Here is a 23,389-nt window from a genome sequence, read left to right on the forward strand (position 1 = left end):
CCCAAATCTCATCCCCCTCAAAAGAGTCATCTGCACCTCATCCCCTCCCCTCCCCCGCCCCCCCCCTCCCACCGGCCTGGCCTCGTTCCCGGGCCTGCGTCCTCGCATGCATGACATATGGTTAGCAACTTGGCGACTGGTTCACAGATTTCTCCGCAAAAACACGAGCGTTCATCTCCTCTTAACCCGGCGAGTTTGCTCGACCACATTCCACGTCTAAGGCAGCATTTAAAGACGGCTCTTTGGCAGCGGCTCCATTGGAATACTTCCAGAGGAGGCTGGAGACGTAATGAATGAACGCAGTCAGAGTCAGAGTGAGAGGAGCTGCAGCTCAGCTCCATCGCTCCTTCTTCTCGACAGAGACACACGAAGCCAGATGAATGACGTTCTCATTCCTCTTCTGAAACAACTGGGTGAAGAGCAATATACACCCTGGTCTGAATCACAGTGAGAGGGATCAGGGAACACTGTTCACACGTGTGCTGTGTAGATAAGAAAGCAGCTATAGGTTTGTCGTTAGTTTTCTGTGCCTCTAATTTGATGGAGACAGTTTCCCTCTGAAGTCGAGTCTCTCTCGCTGTAATAAAACCTCAGAGTGATGAAACTGATGTAAACTCTAAACAAGATACCTGCGTTGAATCACTTTTAAATATATCAGGGAGAAATGAAAAATGAAGGAGCAGCCACAGTGAGTATTAAAAGTCTTGGGTTTTTTAGGACGCTCTGTTGTCGGAACAAATTCTAAGACACAGTCCTAACTGTTGAACTAGGACTAAACTCTTGAGCTCATCATATAATCCTTTCTTCATTCCCAGGTATAGAAACTGTTTACCTATTCTCCACAATGAGTACACAGCTTCTATTCTGCTCACAGCTCAGCAATATACGAGGGATCAACCTCTATGTGAGCGCTGTAAATAAAGCATTTCACCCTGTGTGTGTGTAAAATGAAGTATTTTCTCGGGAGGCTCATGATTATTGCTTTTCTGAGCACGCACGACAAGCGCTGAATCTTTCATCACCTGGAAGCTGCTGGATTCAGTTGATATTGGAGAGGCTTTCATTCACTAAGCAGGAGTGAGGGGGTGGGGAGACGTTAAAGACAAGATAATGATAAGAGAAACCATACTATATACTGGTTTTCTATTTTTTATTGCTTTTCCTATGTATGTTGTATTTATTGTGTTTTATGTTTCTATGTTCATTGTAAGCACCAACAACCAAAACAAATTCCTGGTAGGTGTAAACCTACTTGGCAATAAAATACTTCTGATTCTGATCTGATTCTGATTCTGATCCGAGGGTCTGAATGCTAAAAGATGACGGACTTTTTCAAACAAAAATTTAAAGTCTGTGGTTTCCAAATTGAAATGTACAACCATGTTTTGAGAAAATTGTAGAGTAGCCTCGTTCATTTGGAGAAAATACAGAGAAGCATGTGACTGAAAGTGAAACTTAGTAGATTCAATTTAAATAAAATTTGGCAAATTTGTGTTCAAATTAAAACCACAACGTAGATTTTGTCACTGAATATTGTGTCGATTGCTGAACAGACTTCTGAAATAGTCGATATGTTATGTACATGTTGACTATATTGACTGCAGACAAACCAGGTAGGATGAACGCAAAGTTTTCTAACTTGACCACAGAGCTAAGAGAGTGTTAATATATTGTAGAACTGAGGAGGAATAAATGTGAAGTAGCTCCGGAGCATCAACACAGGACAAGCAACCAGGCAGGTTTCAAACAGGCTGTGCACTGGTCGGGTTAATAACAGTTTGAAACAAATTAAAATGAACACAATTGGATAATGATATGTGGGGGTGCTTGACAGGACTGTGGAGTTAAACCAGACCCCCCCCCCCCCCCCCCCCCCAAAAAAAAACAAAAACAAAACACTGCTCTTACAGGGTGAGGCGACATAACCCTGGTTCCTCCAGTGCAGGGCATGAGGAGGAAAATCTAAACCCTCTCTCGCTGACATGACAAACGAGCGCAGGAAGCGGCTCCTCAGCCTGGTCTGAAAACACAGAGGTTTCCGTGACTCTAAATTACCGCTCCCCGACTGGTCCACGCAGCCCTTTCCCTTTCAAAATGACTGATTCGCATGAGGCAGAAATACGATACAGCGGCCCCCGACTTCCTCGGGCCGCATCTGTTGACTCCCAGAGACACGATACGGCACGCGCACGTCTCCGTGTGTTTCACCGCGGCGCGATGGTCAAGAGTGTGCTCGGTGAATTCCAGAATCAGACGGCAGGAAACCCTGGAGTCGTTTCTCTTCAGGAAGCACTTCGAGACACGACGACCTATGCACAGTTTCCATTTTCTGTTTGCCAGGATCAACAGTGCCATGACAGTGCTACAGCCTGATGTCAGGATGATGGGTAATACGCCGTGTGTTGTAAATTGAATTTATGGTGCAGGTTTCCATGAGAAATGCTAACAGGCCAACCAACCCCCGATACTCACGTCTGGTCTGAGGCGGGCGGCGCGCTCGTACTGTTTCTCCGCGGCCTCATTGAGACTCGCCTGTCTGAGGAGAGAGAAGAACAGTGGGAGAGTTAAAACAAACACAGATACTCAACAGTTTTTTCTTTGTTTCTCACAAATCCAAAACACAGACTTGAGTTTATTCAGAGACTGATATGATAACTCTATGATACAAGCTTGTAAAATACTTTTAAACAGCCTTCTGTGTAAAGCGAGTAGTGATTCTTTCCTTTTCTGAAAAGAACAATACATTAGAATTATCCCTAAACCGTCATGAATCGATTTTTGGGATTTGAATTTGATTTGTTCTTTTCATTGGACTTTGGTTTTGTATTTCTGTATTTTAATCTGAGCTGTTTGCACTTGGAGTTGATTATTTCCTGTTTTACTTTGAAGCTCATTTCCTTGTGCACCTCTCTATCTTTATTTTTCGTCTCTGTCTGATTTCCTTCCTTCCTGACTCTCCTCACCTGCTCGAATGAGGCTCGTCAGAGTTTCAGTATCCCCGCCCACTTCCTGCTTCTCTCTCTCTCCTCTTCCTGTTCATCTGTGAAATTACCTCAAGCTTGAATTTGGTTGGTTTGCTTCTTTTTACTTTCTGTGCACTGACTATGGCTGCCTCAGCATTGTGTCTGCTTGTGAGTCAGAAAACACAAGACTTGAATCACTTGGTTAATATCGTAACAAGCCACCATTTCTATTTGCATGATATCTATAAAAACATGTAATCATCTTAATTATTATCATCAGTGTAAAAAATGTGCATTTAAAACAAACCAATAAGATTCCTAGCTCACTGTTATCACCATCTTTAACTTTAAATCCAGCCAATTACATTACACAATGAATTCCGAAGCTGAAAATATGTGGAGCAACTGACTCGGACGTTTGCGTTCACACATTCCGCCCCTCTGGAAAAAACAGGGGTCTAAAAGTAGCTTCAGTGTCAATATCCAGTCGGACTCGAACACAGCAGAATGATCTGTCCTTTAGATTTACTCTGACGTGTCCAAAAGACAACTTCGGCCAAAGCCTGAGACTTTTAACTTTTTTTTTTTTTACAAATCCTCTGCGGTTTTGCTTTTATGGTGGAGGCTTGAGAGCAGTGATGACTTTTCCAGATATGTGGAGCGAAAAAGGAATCGAGGCGAGTTGCTCCCGTGATTCCTTCAGCTGCTGCGAGTAAAAGACGTTCCCACTCCCTTTCTGACACCTTCTTTAAGACCCGTGCGCTGTGTGTGTGCACGTGCTTGCCAAACTTTAAGGGGGAATTCTCCAGTGGCTTCTTTACAAGCCCTAGACTGAAACAGCACCGTGATGGACTGAAACTGCAGGGCTGTTTATACATGTAATACATAATAGCTTTATGGCAGCTATTTCCATCCATAGAGAGGAGGTTTACTGTACTCTACCCTCACGCTGGTATAACTTATATATGAAAGCTGTTTACTTAATGGCAGTGGTACAGAGTAAACACACAAATGGTGAAGCAGCACAGCAGCAATCGTTCGCTTTCAACAACCTCATTTCTCGAAGAAAAAAAATAGTTTATTCCATTTTTCCGAACCGTTGCTTTTTTTCCAGTGGGGGGGGGGGGCTCCATTTGTAAGTTTAACCAACCTGAGCATGTGAGCAGCGCTGAAGACCACATCAAACTCGGAGTTGTCCAGCTCCGCCGCTCTCTCTGCCATCTGGGCGGCCTCGCCAAGTCGGGACTGCTCCAGTAGAAACTGACCTGCAGGGGGGGGGGGAGAAGACAGAAGAAGGTCTTAATCTTAACAGCGTGTAGAATTTCTGTTTCTTTTTTTGCTAGTTACTTGAATTTAGGGATGGGAATGCTAACCTGTTGATTTGTTTCTTAGCTGGTCCACCACTTTGGTGCAGACTGATATATCTCAGTATTAGACCCAGACTGTATATAAAGATGGCCGACATGAAAGCTTCCCAAAAGTGAAGCCAAACCATGTGAATGTCCCCCTTGTGGCTGGCTACAGCAAATACACCTCAACTCCTCCATGTTAGCAGATTGGACATGGACGAGCAAAAACGTTGTCTACGGTAAATAAATAAAAAAAACACTGATGTATCTTCCTATGATCCTTCAAAAGCGGAGGTTAAAAACTGACTGAGACCGTTTCCCGATTGGTCGAGCTTGTCTGTGGGTGGGACCTCAGTACTGCAGCTCCACTCTACGACCACGACTGTGCAGGATCTGACGTTGTGTTGTGGCAAACAGTTAGAAGTGGTATTGACAGAGCAAGAAAGACGGTGAATTGAAGCAGTGACAGGTGAAGATGGAAACTGACGGGGGAAACAAAGGATGATGAATGGAGGCGGTGAAAGACACGGGCGCCACAGGAAATGCAAAGAAAGCGAGGGAGAAACGTGGCGGCGAACGAGTTGAAGGCTGCCTCAGTCTCGGCCGCAGATGTTACTAAGTGTAGGAAGAGGGGAAGGTGTATTGAGATGTGCGTCCGTTTGCTGAAAGCTTTGAAAACAACTATTTAGAATCAGGTCTGTGTGAATTAAAACACGTCGCTGTGAACAATGGCAGGAAACAGGGCCTTGCCGTAGCAATCACCCCCCGTGTCCTCACTTCCTCGCACTCCCTCATATGTGTTTGGTTTGTGTGTGTGTGTCCGCCGTGTTATTATGTGGACAGATACCATCGCTCCTTACACACTCGCACCCGGAGCTCATCCAGTGAACCCAGGTTAACTAAAGCAGCCAGATCTGAGATAAAAAGGCGAAGGACCAAACCAAATAAACATCACCTGTAGCAAGAAGCTACAAAATAATGGTTAAAAAAAAGAGAAAACAGGCGGATAAAGGGGTAAGAAGGGGAAGCAGCTTGGTCCAAAGACAGCAAACGCACCCCCCCGCAAGGAACCAGATTAACCAAAACCCCCGAGATATGGCAGCGCAGAGAAAGCCCCCGCAGGAACGGAGAGAGATACAGAATGGGGAGAAATGGGACGGGCGCACAATGGGGCTTTCAGCGAGACGGGGCTGCTTTCGCTTCCTATGAATATCTCGGAGATAGCGACATGCAGCGGCAACAAGCGTCTTCCTCCGCACTGATATGAAATTCAGTATTAACAACGCGGCAGGAGGACGGCGTTATCCTGTTTCACTCCGTGTTACAAACGGCAAACGGTGTCTCCTCCCTCAGATAAACACAGCGCACTACACGTCTGTTTGTTATGTGTGTTTGCAGCGTCTGCGAGGCCTCACACTCCCAGCACTCACAACACTAAGTTAGAGAGCGGGGGAGTTGACGTAATGCATTTTTGGAAATAAAAACAGTGAAGGAGTCGACACTTCAAAAATGATTACGATCTATTGATTCTTTCCAAATATTCGAGAGTAAACGTTTTGCAAGGTTTTTTTTTTAATTGGCAATGATTAAACACTTTAAATTCAAAATAAATTCTATTTTATAGTTCAACCATAAACGTAACCACTCATTTATTGTAAATAATAAGATAACAATCTTTTTTTCTATGTAAATACCCATGAACACACATCGTCTCTTTTGCAAACTGATGTCGGATATTGGAAGTCTCCCTTACACCTTATTCATCGAAACTTGGTGGAAGGATGTGGTGTGGGTAAAAACCTATGAATTTAAATGTTCGGTGCGGATCCAGATCAGGTGGCAGATTCCTTTTTTTTAACATTGGAAAATACAGATGCCTCTTTCTTCAAATGTCTCCTGTGGTTGACAGTGAAAAGTGATTTGAATTCATTTCCTACTTTTCCACCAAAACATGCCAGAGTGCGTCTCATCCAAACCCCTTGCATTTCCATGTTTTTCTCAGAGAATAACTCTTTGTTCTGTTAGCTGACTGATATTAATGAGTATATATGGTCGGGGGGGACTGTTGGCCCTAGTTGATTGGACGATCCTGAAGAAAGGAGAGGAGAACATCCCACAATTCACTGCGGCTGCAACGAGGGTCGCTGCAGCTGCACCCAGACAGATCCATGTAAATATTAAAGGCTAATGCTTAACTATCCGGTCCTGTAAGCAACACGCTTGGATAAGGGTGGTTTATAAAATGAGTTGTAAGAGAACCTGATGTATTTAGTAATGACTCTGTGTGTGTGTGTGTGTGTGCGTCAAGGTCGAAGTCTGATCCTGACCACAGCTTTCTGCGGCGAAGCCTGATCACCACAGTAAAGCCTGTAAGAGCTGCACCACATATGTTTCAGCAGAAAAGTAGAATATTTATTTCAAATTTATAATTTCTTTTCTCTGTCAACCGCAGGAGACATGAAGGCTTTACAGTGTCTGGTAGTAAATGGTTCTCACCATAGTGCATGTAGCAGGTTCCTTTTGTCGGGTCCAGTTGAATCGCTCTCAGGAAATACTTCTCTGCTTCTGTCTTCTGCCCCTGAAGAAAAAAGATGGCAATAATTGTTTGTACCTGGGATTTTACAATGGGAATCCGACCACGCGGCTGCTGCACGAGGACTCAAGCCTCCGTAATGTGACATGGATTCACTTTCAAAAGAAAGAGGGGCGGGTCAAAGCTGATTTGTTGTCGTAAATAAGAAAAAAGCTCAGAGATTCTGGGAAAAACACGTCGGGGGTGAACCACAGCAGGAGGCTTCAGTTTGACCTGGCCTCCCCACGTCTAGTGTCGTGGATTGACTCCGACAGGACGGCCAAAAATCCAGCTGATGAAGTGATTCAATAAGGAAGCCGAGTAATTGCATTATAAGCTGGTCCACTGGCCCGTTGTCCGGGGTCCGTTCAATCTCCTGTTCCCTAGAACCTGTTGTAGTAGCAGAGGGGGGGGGGCGTCTGTGTGCAAGAGTCAGGGGCCGGCGTGGATCCGGAGCCCCGAGCCCGAGGGAGCGCAGCAGATGTCCGGCCCCACCGGGTGACTCGGATCTGAACATGTGCTCTAGGTGTGCGTGTGTGTCTGTATCTTGGAATCTTTCAAACAAAGAGAGGAAATGATCAGAACGAAGCCCCAAAGCCTGCAGCTGCGTGTGCGTCAGAGCGAAAGGGCGCAGCACGTGGGTCGTGTCTTGGACTCGGTCCCCGAGGCTGCGGAAGGAAAGGGGTCAAACGTCTCCGCAGAGGTCGTGGGGGGGCACGCGGCTCGGCTCCAGCGTGTAAACTTGACTCAGCTGTGAACACATCTGTTGTCCCATGAATGTGTTTGGGTTTTTTTTGGGGGACGGAGGAGGTGGTGTGTGGAGAAAGTTGGAGCGAGTCTCAGGTGGCCTTCTGGAAGAGCCTGAGCAAACTTTGGTGTCCTTGATGTTCACCAACCCTCTCGTATAAAGACAGATACACACACACAGCGAGGGACAGACAAATCATCTGGAAGTGGTCCAATCACAGAGGGACATCTACACCAGACAAACCCCCCCGTGTCTGCGACCTTCAGACATCAGAAGCTCCAATACCTGTTTTTTTCTCTAAGCTCTTTGGCATCAGTCCTGGATCAGGCCCAGTTCAAGGTCACCCACATGAGAGCATTGGGACGCTCCACATATGAAGAAGGCAGCAAGAGACTTTTGGGGTCAGACGTGTTCACAACAACTGGGAAGTGTCCTGAAACTTTAAATCTGTACGACACCTCTTTTTAATCCCGAGATATCTGAATATTTCAAGCCAAGGAAAATTTCCTGATTTCAATGCATGTCTGGAAGCAGGTATTGTGGCCACGGATGCTAGAGGAGATACTTAAATTTGTTAAATGGATTACGATTCCCTGCTTGACGTCCGATGAGAGGAGGAGCGTCCTCTCACAGTCAGACGGTCACGCCTCATAAGAATTATCACACTTCTCCAGGCTCTGCCGAGGAATCAATAGGAGGAGATTTGCCTTTTCTGCAACGTCCCATAAGAAACTGAAAATGTATTATTCATCACAGCGCTCAGCCACCTCACGTCCCATTTAATTACACTCAGCCAGGTAGTTAACCGCTGCAGTCGTTAGGAAGACAATGCTTCGTCTTCCTCAGTGTGTGTGTGTGTGTGTGTGTGTGTGTGTTATCGGACTTACAATGATGGACAGGAGTTTGCCGTAGGTGAGGTGGGCGGGGATGTGGTCAGGCTTGGCCCTGAGGGACTCCCTGTACCAGTGGCCTGCTTCCTCCAGCCTGTTCAGCCTCATGTAGGCCTCTCCTGAAACACGTCACACACCAGAGGTTACATATTTTTGGCCATGGCAAAATAATCATTTTCTTTCACACTGTTTTTTATCAGATGTTCTCTTTACCATTTTCAGCAATTTCCCAGAGAATAATTCATGGATCTTGATGAGAAAACGTTTCTTCCACAAAGGAGATCATGCCTCCCTGATAGTCATTGTTTTTGGCTAAATCACAAGTCTTGATTGAATCACTGTTATCAGCGGTATGTGTTCCACTGACCTACGCCAAGGTTAGTAGGAATTTGTCTGCATTTGTTTGTCTGTCTGTAAGTTAGCGGTTATGTAAAAAGTACTTATTGGATTTCCACGGAACTTGGGTGGAAGGATGTGTTGCGGGTCAAGAAAGAGCCGATTACATTTTTGGTGCCGATCCACCATTTCCCCCCCCACACACACACTTTTTTTAAACATTATGAAGCGATATTCAAAATTCTTGTTGATCCTCTGAGAATAATTTAATGGATCTTGATGAAGAAATTAGGAACCCCTGCCCTGTCTCCATCTGACCGAATACACTTCCTGCTCTCCCCCCCTCCCCCCCTTGAATCTCAGCTCTGTTGTCAGGACGAGCTTCTCATAATATAATTAGTGTTACAATAACAAGGAGACTGACGTATTTTATTACACAGATTAGTTTCAAGAGGACACAAAGTCCATCCAGGCGTTCACGAGCCACAGGCCTGAAACTCGACAGGTGGCTGGAGTCGTCGGAAGGTTTTGTTTGGCAACAAGTTTGATGTCAATTTGTTAAATGAATTTAATGGAAGAGCAAGATCCGAAAGGGAAACACGTGAAGATTCCTCACTGAAGCCCAACTTGACCCAGGAGTAAACCTTTTATTTATCTTGCCTTGTAAACAATCAAAAGTGAATAATAATCTAATAGCCATATGGATGTGTTACATCATCAAAACACATTAAAACAAAGTAATGGTCTTTTTACCCTCTTATTGCAGCTGGTGTGTTTTAAATAAAGATTAAGGGTGAAACAACAGTCACTTACCCATCATGTTAAAAAGGCTGTGTGGTGCAAACTGTTTGGGCATTTTCTGCACCGCTTCCCGATAAACAGACAGAGCCTCCTGCAGTGGAGCAAAAATAAAATAAAGTTAAATTAACACGTCCAGTTTTGGGTTTGAATCGGAAGAATACAGGCACATTCTAGTCCTCCTCCGGTCCTTCTAACTCACGAGAGACACTGACCTCCTGCCGGCCCTGCTCGTGCAGCAGCTTCCCCAGGTTGTACAGGCAGCTGGTGACGGAGCTCTTGTGGGCGTGCGGGTCCTTCAAGTTCTCGTCGGGGATTTCGGCACAAGTGAGGAAGGTGCGTTTGGCCTCTTCCAGGTTGCCCTGGTTCATCAGGATGATTCCCGTGTTCAAATACGCCGCTAAAGGAGAGAAAGGGGGGGGGGGGGGGGGGGGGGAAGTGCAGTGCAGTGTTACAACCTCCCGTCACTTACACATTTAGAACGACTAGTTCACAACTTTCTCTTGCTGTTACAGGTTTGTTAGCACAGGTCATTTTTGACAGGATCATACACATCTCACATTTCTATCTGCCAAGGTGGTTATGTTTTTGTCTGCGTTTGTTTCTTAGTAAGAATGATTTTGCAAAAACTACCAAACCGATTTCCATGAAATTTGGTGGAGGGTTGGGAGTGACACAAAGATGTTGATCAAGGATACATTTTTTTTCAGTTTCTCATACATTTTTCTGATATTTTTACCAATTTCCAGTGAATAATTCATGGATTGAGATAAAAACAATATCTGAGTTGTTTAGAGGATGGATAGCAGCTTGTTTGAATTTGGTTTGGGGATGCACTAAACTAAGTGCTATTCAAGTTTTATATATATATATATCGATTTATATCAGTATATCCATAAAAAACCTTGTAAAAACAAGTATTTGAGAAGATTCGGGCGATGTGGAAGATATTTAAAGTCCAAAAGAGGCACGACAGAGGTCAGACGCAGATCAAATTACCATGAGAAAAGTATAAGGAATAAAAATAAATGAGGCAAAAAGATATTAAGCTAAGGGGGCATTAAAGATAAGTTATCAACCTGTCCTCTCTCCAATGCACGACTGTCCATGGCAAAGTAGATGACGGGCTCTGATCGCGCATGTGAGCGCTCGAGCGTGAGATTGAGTCTCATCATTGGCCCATCGAGCTGAAATGGCCTGAGTGTGGCCCTCTGAAACGGCCATGTGTCAAAGGTACATTAGCATAGAGAGTGAAGCCCGATGGTGATCCAATAAACGATCATCAGCTCAAATGTGATTAATCCAAACAAGGACAGCAGCCGTAACGTGCGCATCCAATCGCTGACTCGACTTCAAAGCGAGTTGACTCACATGCCAGTGTCGGTCGACTCCCAATGGCCAGTTTGTAATAGTGCAGCGCCTCGGCAGAGCGCTCCTTCTCCTGCAGCAGCAACCCTCTGATACAAAAAGAAACACACACACACAAAAATGTGAGAAACACCACAATCTACACAACAGGGGATGTGTCTTTCCATATTGAAATCTGTAAAAGCAAAGGAAGCGTTGACCGACGTGACAGCACATCAAAGGGACAAGGGGGGATTTTGGGTGAAAGCTAAGGAATAGAAAAACACTGTATCCCTTAACCGAAAATACCAGCGCATACCCCGAACATACCCAACCATCCATCATGTTCAAATAGAGCGTCTGTTTTAAAGAATGCAAAAAAACACTGAAATTTGGTTTCCCCCCTCGCCCTGTGTTGCTCTGCCAGCTTCCTGACAACCCGTAACTTGAGAGGGAGCGGAGGAGTGGGGGAGAGAAAAAACAATGTCAGCGTGAGAGCGGGCACGGGGGGGGGGGGCACAGGTCCGTGGCGAGGGTTTGACACCTCGCGACGCAGGATTGGAAGCGGCCTCTCCGTTCCCCCACAGGCCCGGCAAACCACGACCGATCAAATCAAAGGGAGAAGGTACAAAGAGCCACCGGGGACACGCACAGGAGTTGTTTCCCCCTTGTCACGCTCTTGCATCACACCTCGCACACTTGCTCAGATCTATTGTTTTTGTTTGCCCTCATCCAAGTTTTCTCCGCCTGCCACCAGATTCCTTCTCGTCTATTTATTCCCGCCCTTTCTTGTTCCTGCCTCTGCGATCTCGACTCGATGGACGGGAGGGATCAGAGATCTTTCGGTTTCGGGCAAGAAGGAGGCGAAGAGGCATCTTAGACACTCACAGGTTGTACAGCATGTCGGCCATGTTCCCTCGGTAGTGCAGAGCGTTCCTGTACGCCTCCTCGGCCTCCGCCACCTTGCCCTGGTTCTTCAGGACGTTTCCCAAGTTTCCCCAGGCTGCAGGAGAGAAGTCAGACAAAAGTTAGACTTTCAGTGGAAAAACTGTTTGTGTAAAAATAATTCAGCATTATTTACTCATGTGCACGGCTATACTGCTTAATTTCAATATACATTTAATGTTATAAAATATGGGATTACAACCGATACTGCAGCCAGCCACCAGGTGGCGATCAAGACTCTTTGGCTTTACTTTAGGGAGCTGTCATGTCTTTCATCATTATTTACAGTCTATGGCTAAAATGCAGACTGGATTGAAAACATCTGCAGTCAGGAAATACAAAAGCTATCGTTGTTAGTAAAATGTTATACTGAATAATAAACCTGCACTATTTACTGTTCACACCTTGTGTGAGGCGATGCATAATCACAAGGGTCGGGTATTGTTTGACCTCCTTACAGAACTTTTCTCTCTCCAACTAAAATAGAACAAAACTTTCAAATGAAACTTTGCCGTAAGAAAAAAAAAGAAGAGTTGCGTTTTCCTCTAAACAAAACGTTACTTCCACACTCTTACCAACATGCATTGTATCTATCTTTTGCAAAGCAGATGGTTTTTAAATCATAAACCTATGGTGTTTTAAAGCCATTTAAACTCAGTGGGGATGCTTCCTCTTTTTTTGCATCCTTAAAACAAAACCATACGTGACTTATAAAGACATTGCTGCATAGAAACCATTGCTCTTAAACTCCACAGGGTATCTTTCTAAGCTAGGGAAGCATATGTGAACATAGTCACTGTGGGGCAGCTGTGGCTTAGGGGGTCGAGTGGCTCGATCCCCATCTCCTCAAGTCCACATGTCAAAGACGCCCTTGGGCAAGATACTTAACCCCAATGGCCCCTGATGGTGCAGTGTTGTAGTGCTGAAAGAACGTGTGTGGTAATGGATGAATATGGCTTTGACAGTGAAGCTCTTTGAGTGGTTGATAAGTCAACAAAAATGCTAAATAAATAAATGGGCCTTGTTTGAAACCAGCAAGAATATTGCTCCCCGCCAGCCCCGCTGACAGCCGGGTGTCCTCCTCTTACCTTTAGCAGGATTCACACTGATCCCAGACCTGTAGAGATTCTCCTCGTTGCTCCAGTCCCTGTTTCTCTGAACAGTTCTGAGTCCATTCAGCAGCACTAGTCCCGCACAGAGACACAACAGGACGGCCCTGCAGCCTCTAGTCCTCAGTCTCACGTACACTGTCCTGGCACCTGCAGCCACCAGCAAACAGAAGCCGATACTGGGAATGTAGAGTACCCTCTCTGCAACTACAAAACCCACGTAGAAGAACAGGTTGGTGGCGGGGATGAAGGGCAATGACAGGATGCTTAATGACAACAGCACCAGGTTTTCCGTCGGGGGCAGGGACGTCCGCGGGGGACAGTGGTGAAGTGCGGCCGACCCGTTCAGGCTGGTGTTCGGCGGCCCCTGGTCTGTGTTATGGTTTGTGTCAGGAGCGTGGTAGCCGTTCCCGTTGGTGATTGATTTCCCATTCGCGACATGGGCCTTCCCATAGGCCTCATTCCCTTTGGAGGCGGGGCCGCGGAGGCCAAACAAAGCCAGGAGGATCAGGCCACCGTAGAAGGCAACAGTGTGAAGGTTCCTCCAGTCGGCCAAGGATCGGACCAAGGGCACGGCGTCCATGGACCAATCGAAGCTGAGCTTGTCGGGGCAGAGCAGGAGCCAGGCGTTGACGGCGGGCAGGTGCAGGAAGGTCAGCGTGCGGGTGAGGAGATGCGGCGAGTCGGCAGCCGGGTTGTCGGAGTTGGAGAAGTTGGGAGGCTTGTTGCCCATCCAGTAGAGACGGGCCGACAGCAGGATCACTCCCCAGGAAGCCAGCAGACCGAGACTCAGCAAAACGCTGATGTTCTTTCTCTGAAAGGGACGAGAGAGGAAAAAGTCAGGCTAAAGGAAAACACCTGAATCAACATTTTTGTCCGAGGCAGCAGCTTGTCTGAGCTTCAGAGCACCTGAAGTTGTTTTCCGTTAGAGAGCTGTTTAATAGATTTTTCTGTCAAGTTTCTCGAAATCTAGATCTGAGCAGAAGCTCTCCTAAAAGTTTTTATTAATTCCGAGTGGATCCCAAGATATTAAAACAGGCATTTCTGCCGTTGTGTTCATCAGAACGAGGATTTGGGGTCTGATTTATAAATCCACCTTTTTGAGGAAATAAAAAGGAAAAAACTCCCCAATTTATCATTTCCAAAGTAATCTCTGGAATGTTTTCGATAGCTGTCTGGAGCTGAAACCGCACTCATGTACAATTATGCACTTCTCTGTGACACTGGCAAATTAAAAAAGCACAGAGCCAGAAACAACGAGGCGCTGTCGACTTGGAGCAAGTAAAATATGACAAATTGAAACTGGTGAAAGAGACGCACTGGGATTTCGGACAGCCGTGCGCTCTAATACTTGCACTGTTTACATCAAGAAATAATAATCCTAATGGATAATGTCACATTGAAAGCGATGAAAAACATGGTTTTGGATTTCGGTTTGCCAAGACGTCAGGAGCGTTTTATTAAAGATAACAAAGGGGAAAACTATAATAACAAATAAATCAACGTATTTCCATATAAGTGTGAAGTGAGGATTATTTCTATCATTTCTTGTGTATTAGTAATCCTCCCTCCCGTCAGTTACGATCTAGTTGGGGTCAACTTTGAAGTAAATATGAAGCATGAGAGCTTTTCCCTTCCTAAGTCCTTCCTCGTTGCCTGTCAGAGTTGCAGCGAGTGTGACTGGTAATCAGCTTAGGGCCGTATTGTGTTGGTATGTAGATGCTGTTTACATCTCATAAGAGCATTAATTCCCGAGCATGATCGCTATGAGGTCCTCTGGCACGCAACACCTTTCACCCCGGTGTCACACGCCGGGACTGAATGGCCTCTTTTAAAAAGAGTCCTAAGCTCAAAATTATGTTAAACTCCTATCGATACATACTTGGAGTGACATGGAGAGAGCGCTTGGCGGGTTACTCAATCAAATAAAATGAAAATCTGCAGGAAAATATCTTAGATTCCCACCGGCTCCCCAGGGCTAAAAGTATAATTCTTACATTTTTATGTTTATTGTTGGAGACGGCCTGGTGCAGTCTTGACCAAAATAAATGGCTTTTTATTCATGTGTGTAAACATGGACAATGCCTTTCCATTTCCTCCCACTCTCCAGAAATGAAGCCAAAATATCACAAAAAACAAACTTGTCTGAAAAATTGAAAACCTTTGACATAAATCAGTGTAACAACATGAACTGTAACTTCTAACTTTTGTCCATGTCCCATCCATTAACAAGGAGGAGGTCCCATCACCATCGGGGCGCCGCCATGTCGTGTATCTTTGAGCTTATTTAACTTGTGGATTAAATACAACATAACATGAGTCATGATAAGCAATGCTGCTCACTTCCCATGTTCTGGGGCCATTTATTCTGTCCGAGCACATGAACTCTGTTTGAACCGGTCCTGGGTCCGAGCTGCGTCTGCGTGTTTGCATCCTCTAAGTGCTGTTTAAAGTGCCATGTATCATTTTCACAGCACAGGACAAGTTTATATAATAGCGGTCAAGTAATAAATGGCTTTGATATAACTGATAATCACCACCGGAGCTGCTTTAACTATCACTGTGGATCTTGTATAGCCCTACTTTTCGATCTTATCGTTTCATAGAGTTTAACCTTATACCATTCTAATTCAAATTTTGTATAATCTGCTTTATACGAATGGCACAAAAGGCGGATACAATCTTTTTGGTGCAAAAAAGAAAGAGCTTTTGTTTGTCTCATTAGTCAAAATTTGACTGAAATACTCTCTCTTTCAGAGTAAGGTCATGTGTGCACTTCCAAGAACCATAACACTAGTTATCCGTCCCCATAACCCATGTGTGGATTAGAATAAGAGGGTTTGCGTTGACTCGCCTGACCCCTGGCTCCAGTGCAGTGATTGATTTCTCCAGCGCTGACACGGAAAAGCTTGTTTCTTGAGCAACTTAGATGAGGTGGGAATAGCAGGCACGGCTTGCTGTAGAAAGCCAGAGCCCTCTTTGAGTTTGGCACTGAGCAAGGAAGAAAACAGGATATTGATTTGGTGGCTGAAAGGTGGTGCACAGAGGATAAGGGAGTCTCTCTAACACAAAAGCAGGGGGGGGGGGGGGGGTACTTATTGATGGATGAGCCCATACTGCCTGTCAGCCGAGGAAACTGTCTGAGAAATCCAATTCTGCTTGGTTTCAGAAGATAAGCCAATTCCAGCAAGAGAGTCATTTGCGGTATTTAGGTGGATGAGCTTCACTCTACCCCTCGCTGCCTTGTCTAGTTCCAAATCGCTCTTTAATTGAGTTCCTGTTGGATCACCCCCCCCCCCCACACACACACACACACACACACACACACTCACACACTGCAGATGAGTCTGATTTAGCTTTTTCTAAAGCTATTTTATCATTTCACAATCAGCAGTAAACTGTAGATTTCAAGCCAACATAACCTTTTAACAAGTTTGTTTTTTTGCACTGATGCCCCAAAAGCTTTGTGAGAAAAAACTTTTCTTACTTATGGAGATCACGCTGTGCTTTGTCTGACACTTGTTTCATTACCTCACTTGACTGCCTGAAGCCATTGTGACATATCCAAAAAGTACATGCACTTGAACATGTGTATCAACTAGGGTGTTGGTACCCGACAGAACCTGCTGGGACCAGGGTTGGGTTCAGAGAAACACTTTTAAAATAATATTTGGGTTCGGTCAAGTCGGTTGTAGAGTACCTACTTGATATTTCTATACTGCACATGCCTGTGATCAAGGAAAACATTGGGCCGGTCGGGTTCGGACACCAGAAACAGAAAGACTGTCGGGTTCGGTTAGTTTCTAAGCCCTTTTTCTTTTTCTTCTAACTTCTGGAAATGTGTAATGTCATATTCTAAGGTTTGGCTTGTCACAAAAGTAAAAATACACCCCTGAAAGAATAAAATTGGGGAGAGAGAGAGAGACAGGCCAGATTTCTCTATTTTCAGCTCCAGTGCTGTCTGGTTTAAATCGCTGAGAACTATAGTTCCAGCTCCGTCTGTGGAGATTCTCAGTCAGCTAAGAACAGTGGCATCGAGGGCAACTGCAATCAGTGGTCGACGCTTCAAGACTTCCACCTCTCGGCCAAGTGGCATCTTCAGTTTTTTAAAGAATTGAATCAGTTCAGTTCCAGCTACGAATGATTGGCCTTTCCCGAGATCTCTATGTATCCACGGAGCACACGGTGGCACGATTCCCAGCCAGCTGCCGGCCGTTACGTCCCGTCCGCTCCAAGCCTTTAAACCTAACACTCTTCCACATATGTATCTCCTCCACTCTGGATTCTCATTTGGAAATTCGTCGTCGATTTCTGTGGCTTTCCCTCAACGACTCTTTTTTTAAACTCTCTCTCTCTCTCTCAGTTTATTATCCACTTTCTTTATTGAATCAACCCATTCTCTCACTCCCTCCGTCCCTCTCTCCCTCTTTCCACATATAAACATGCAGCATTGAGCTCTCGGGGCTTCATCTCTTTACCGGTGCTGTTCGTTATGACTTTCTTTCACTTTATTAAACCCAGAAGTGTGTGGTCTGACTGTTGATGCTGAAGCTCGCGGTGTGTTTAAAACATGTCTGAAGAACCAGCGGGAGACGGCTGACTTCATGGGTGCACTGTTTAAAGCACAAGACAGCAGGGGAACGCTCTTCCGGCCTTTTCTTGTAAAAGTCGTGTCCAATTTGAGCGGCTCATAACTCTCTCCAACTCTACGAGGCTGATCATGCTCGGGATTCTTGTTGACTACTACCTCTTGTAATCCTCCATTTCACCTTAATGATAATTGATTCGATTTCTTCTCATGAATCTAACGAAGTAACCACAACTGCCAGCTACCCTCTGAGTTAAAGTTGCGCTGGGAGCCGACTGTGGGGCCGTTCTTTCTCACTGACATGTGCATGGAAACGTCTTTCAGCGATTTGGACACGGTGTGTTTGTGCAGCACTCATCCAGCAGTGCTCATACTTGATGCATTAAACTGGGATGAAAGCTACGACGGGGCATGCGTCCAGTTCTTTTTTTCCAGCTCACTAATGTGCTCAGCATTCTCCCCCCCCCCGACTTTACCGCAACGGCCACCAGACAGCGGCGTGTCTGGCCGTGTGAGGGCTGACTTTGATCTAGTGACCCAATTACTGCGTTCTTCCCACTCCGACGACTTTATATGAAGATGGACATCATGAAAGCTCCCAAGAAAGAAATGGGACCGCCCCCTGGTGGCTGACTGCTGCACAGGTCATAAACCCAAACTCCTCCATGTTGACAAATGGGACACAGACCTTTACAAATTTTACGAACTTTGGATGGATGCATTGATCAATTCGATTTCAGTCTGTCTCTGAGGTTTCTCGGAACTATTGACACTTTAATTCAAACACATTTTTTGTTTAATTGCGTGTTTTTTGTAAACAAAGAAGTAGCATATAACGAATTTCATGGCATAGTGCAACACGTGCTGAATGCACATATGACAATAAAGACTCACGACTCTTAAATATTGACCTTGGCATTTTTTTAGATTGGAGAGTTGTCAGAAGTTGCTGCTGCTTCATGGCATCTGTTTGGAACTCTCTGCTGACTTTCTCATGACAGTTGACAGATGCACAAATTGAGTAGAACAGCCTCTTCCAGGCTTTTTGGGAGCGTTGACCACAGTAATGATAAACTCAAGCAAAAACCCTTTTGACTGACTCTTACTTGGCACAGTAAGTGGTTTCAGATAGGAATAAAAACATGTTTTTCCTGAGGTACGAAAGGAATGAACTCTTGTCTAAAGACCATCCATCAGAACTAGTAACGGAGGCCATCATTTCACAGCCGAGTGCTTCTTCTACAGGATAATTGGCACAACATTCATCGAGCCATCAGCCGGTCACACCGCGTCTGCAGCGCTCATTGAGACAAACGAGGACGAGGGCCCATAACGCTTAAAAGTGCAAGCCGGAGAGGACACTGTCAGATCCCTCCATTAGCTGAGTACCTGTGGTAAAAAGCGATCATCCGTCATTTGGCTGCAGGTGATGGAAAACTGAAGGTGTGGAAATTTGGAGGAATAGGACAATACACAAATCCTGATCTGATTTATCCTTAAATCCAACAAAAGAACTACTGTATGTCTCTGGGCTCTGTCTAAACCCTGGAGCCTGTTTGTTTCTGTGACTGACAAACTTAAAGTAGAAAGAACAAAGACATTGTGCTCTTATGATCATGGCATATACGTCTCATTTCGCTTTCTCAATAGACTGCAGAGCTATAACGCCGCACCTTCCTTTGTCCCCCATCTATCACTCTCTAACTCTGCCCCTGTCCTTCGTCGTCCCATTTGGAATCTCATCTCAGCCGGATTAGGGAGTTAATAGGATGAGAAATTGGGTGCAGGTCTGAGCGCATCTGTCCCTCTGTTACACAGGAGCTGATTTGCATTTCCGTATTGTTCGCGGCAGAGGCCAGGTAACAAGGAGGATATTTCATTTTGAAAGAAATGGAAAAATATCGCACTCTCATGTTTGTTCTCGGCCGTGAATGTTTGCACTTGCTCCACCTGCTATCCAATCCATCAGTGACTGATGGTGCCTCGGTGGCAGAGTCTGATACAGGAGACGCCAAGTGGTCCATTCCCAAAGTGCTTTTAGGGCTCAGTGGGTGAGGGAGTGGGAGAACAGATAAAGGAAAGGAAGTGAGGGCATAGTTTCCTTCTCTCTCGCTTGTTCTCACTCAATATCCCTCTCGCTCGCTGTGTTCCCATGCGTCCCGAGACGTCTGGCTCGTAATCGAGAAAACAATTGCCCTCGCGCCTGGCCCCCGGCACGTAACGAGCTCCCCACCAAGATAACCGTGACTGGGGCAATACGGGAGGGCATTGCCAGGGTGATAAACGAGCCAGATGTTAGTGGTAGCGGGGGGGGCTTGGGAGGTTGGCAGCGGGAATTTGACGGGCTGGCACAGGGACCCTGGCCAGGGTTATTGTGTCTGGGCACAGGGGTGGAGGCTGCTCGATGATATCCCCCGCTCTGCTGCATAATAAACATACGGGAAAATGGGATTGTCTGACGAGCACAGAGGGCTGATGAAACCTTTCCCAGTGTAATGCAACAGACTGAAACACACAGGGCTGTGTAAAGAGGGAGATGGTATAATGGGAAAGCCTGATAATACGATGCAATCGATTCAACTAATATGATTCTGTGCTGTCTTTTAATGGGACGTTTATTTAAATCCATCAAAAATTGTCAGTGTACTTGAGTTCAATTTTGTCCTCTTAACTTTATGTCAAGATTGTGTCTCAGGAGCGTTTGGATATTCAACAAATACATAGTTGTCTTCATGCCACAGTAATAATAACTTTCCGTTTCGTTTCCACTGTGTTTTGAATTATTATTTCGAGAGAAAACACAGAGGTAGCTTGTGATGTCGTCTTATTGCATCATGCTGCTGATCTTCTCTCTGGTTTATATTTATTTTATAAATGAGTAACATCTGTTTTTCCCGGCTGCCGAGCTACTCTGACATGATTTACTCGATTACAATTTGAAAGACAGGTGTTGTGTTGCCTCTGCTGAGGTCTGGACGGTTGTGAAAGCACACGTGTGAGTCATTCCCCCGGCACCGAGAAGCAAACACACCACGACTCCTTTCCCTGTGCCCTGTCTGATCTCTCCTGGCTGCTCCCTGCTCGCCCCTCACAGCCGGGCTGCAGATTATCGTTCTGCCAGAAACGACTCCTGGAGAAGCCCCCCCCCACCCCCTCCGGTGCGGTGAAGCCTTGAACGACCGTAGGTAGAAGGATTTAGATGCAGGCAGAACGTAAATAACGCGCACACACATGTTTGAAACAGGCGGAAGTTACAAGAGAAACTTCCGTAGGTAATGTACTATTCACATTACATCACAAAACCTTGCAACAAACAAAAGGTATTTATAGATGTTATTCACAAGCACAGACCTCTATAAAAAGATCCCCTTACACAAACACACACACACACACACACACACACACACACACACACACACACACACACACACCCTCAGAGCCAGACTGTCCTTGCTCCGAAAACCCAAGGGGACTTTTTATTACGCTGGTTATTCATTTTACGAGGGGCCATCATGTTGGCTTAGGAGCTGTTTCTCTAATCAAATGTGGAGAGTCTGCACGAAGAGGCTTTCCACTCCAACACTGATTCCCACAATCAGACGAGTCGCGGCACCAAGGTTGTCCTCCTCGAATAGCTGCAGTTTGGAGGAGAAAATGGAGTCCCGCAGAGATCTCCTGCAGAGGAAGCATATTGTGTGTTTTTGTGTGCGTGTGTGTGTACATTTGGACAGCTACCTCGAGGAGTGCACTAAAGCTTCCCCCAGAGTCGGGTGTGTTATTGTTTTTCTGCTCGTACCTCTACGTCACCTCGAAATAGGGAAAACAAGTCACCCCCCCCAAAATAGCTTTTCCTGCCCCGAATGAACGGGTTCACACACAAAACGAGACCAGATACTAATTTCGTCCAGAGATTTCCTTGCATTAAAGGAAACTTCCCTCCTTTGCATTCAGTTTCTTCCTGTTTGCACATGACAAATGCTTTGAATGCACAGGCACTGTGGTTTGCACAGGCGAGCAGCTTTTCTAATTACACACCTGACAAAAATGCAAACCGTTTCCACACAAACAGAATTATGTTCTGTGTGAACAAAAACGCTTAATCTGCCAGGGAGGAAGTATTAACAGCTGGCTGGGGTCTGCCTCCGAGGTAAGGAAGAGGAAACAGCAGTTGTGGAGATGCCAAGGCGAGCGACAGTGAACAAACGCAGCAGGCCTGGCAGCATGCATCCATTTACCTTTCCTAACAGGAGGAGAAGAGCCTGGCGAAGACGGAGCCTCTGGAACACAAAGAGGTCGTACACAGCCGACACGGCCAGCACCGTCACCCCCTGCTCCTTCCACAGCATGCTGGCCGCTGCACACCACAGGCTCCCCAGCATCCAGACCCAGCACCAGGCAGCTGAGGGGCCGCCACTGCATCTCCTGGTCTCGTGGGCCCCTTGTGGGTCCCTGCGAAGTCCACAGTGTCTCGCGTAACAGAGAAGGGACAGCAGGAAAAACAAAGCGGCGCCGACGTCCGCCCTGCCCACCACACCGGACACTGCCTCGGTGTGGACCGGATGAGAAGCGAAAAGGAGGCCGGCCAGCAGGCTCCACAGTCCCCCGCCCAGGAGCGGGCGGCTGAGGGCCGTGAAGAGGGCCGTCACCAGGCCGTGCAGCACCACATTCAGCAGGTGGTATCCCCAGGGACGCAGGCCATGCAGGGTGTAGTTGAGGCGGAAGGAGAGGGTGCAGAGCGGGCGGAAGGACTTGTGGCTGCCGCTGTGTGTGAGCAGGGTGCCCCAGAAGTCATCATACAGGACGTTGGTCCACGGAGTCTCAGGGAGAAGGTCCTGGTTGGTCTTGATAGCTCGGCTGGAAGGGCAGAAAAATCAATTAGTGTTACAGCAAGGTAAACATCATCAGGTTACAACATATTCACTATAATACAGTATATAACTAGAATGGCATTCAGAGGGCTCATACCTCTGCCAAGGCTCAACAGACCATAATATGCAGAGACGCACCGTGGAGGCAAGATGACATTTTATTCCACATCATAATAAACCACCCCTTTCAAATACAAGTACTCCTGTGGTCAATTGTTGTTATTAAGAAGCAGCGTTACGCTGAATATAAACGTTGTAAAGTATTTTAACATATGAATCTGTAATTTTTTAATAGAATCATCCTCCTGCATCTTGACACACATATGGAAGAATGCTCTCCATCCTCCTAATGATCCCAGCGTAAGTGAAATTTAATAGACAAATGCAATGAGTACGCCAAATGTAATAAACAGACCGAAGTTAATGAAGACGCAGACATGAGCTCTCTCTCTCACACATACACACACATACACACACACACACACACACACACACACACACACAACATGCACATACGTCACAGTGTACCTGTACACACACGAATGCACAGGTGGCATCACCTCCAGTTGGCTGCTGTGGATTCTCATAATTAGTGGATCATTACATGGGCTACAGTCCTACACACACACACACACATACACACACACACACACACGCACACATCCAACAAATGAGCTCACCACAGGGATTAAGAGTGATGAATGGGGAGGCAGCTACAACGACTGAGCAGCCGTGTGTAGGAGAAGAAGAATCTCCCTCACGATGTAAAGTGAAGCACAAACAAAATTGGGAATTTGATCAAAGTAAGGCGTTGACATTACACAGGGCCTGCTGGTCAATAATAAAAGATATATTCATATATTTGCCGATTATTTT

General features: G+C 45.8%; 1 protein-coding gene across 1 annotated transcript in view; it reads right to left on the reverse strand.

Moving 5' to 3' along the window:
• The window catches only part of tmtc2a (transmembrane O-mannosyltransferase targeting cadherins 2a), a 48,590-nt gene that overhangs the window by 2,132 nt on the left and 23,069 nt on the right, over window positions 1–23,389 (reverse strand). Inside the window, exons 2-11 of the mRNA XM_062383363.1 lie at window positions 21,881–22,499; window positions 13,037–13,871; window positions 11,892–12,006; window positions 11,028–11,113; window positions 9,872–10,056; window positions 9,672–9,750; window positions 8,520–8,641; window positions 6,809–6,890; window positions 4,114–4,228; window positions 2,473–2,536 (exon numbers count right to left, since the gene is read on the reverse strand). Of these exons, the coding sequence (XP_062239347.1) occupies window positions 2,473–2,536; window positions 4,114–4,228; window positions 6,809–6,890; window positions 8,520–8,641; window positions 9,672–9,750; window positions 9,872–10,056; window positions 11,028–11,113; window positions 11,892–12,006; window positions 13,037–13,871; window positions 21,881–22,499 (2,302 nt within the window). The remainder of the gene's footprint in view (window positions 1–2,472; window positions 2,537–4,113; window positions 4,229–6,808; window positions 6,891–8,519; window positions 8,642–9,671; window positions 9,751–9,871; window positions 10,057–11,027; window positions 11,114–11,891; window positions 12,007–13,036; window positions 13,872–21,880; window positions 22,500–23,389) is intronic.

This window comes from Platichthys flesus, chromosome 23 (assembly GCF_949316205.1).
Source record: "Platichthys flesus chromosome 23, fPlaFle2.1, whole genome shotgun sequence".
In the NCBI taxonomy this organism is placed as follows: domain Eukaryota; kingdom Metazoa; phylum Chordata; class Actinopteri; order Pleuronectiformes; family Pleuronectidae; genus Platichthys; species Platichthys flesus.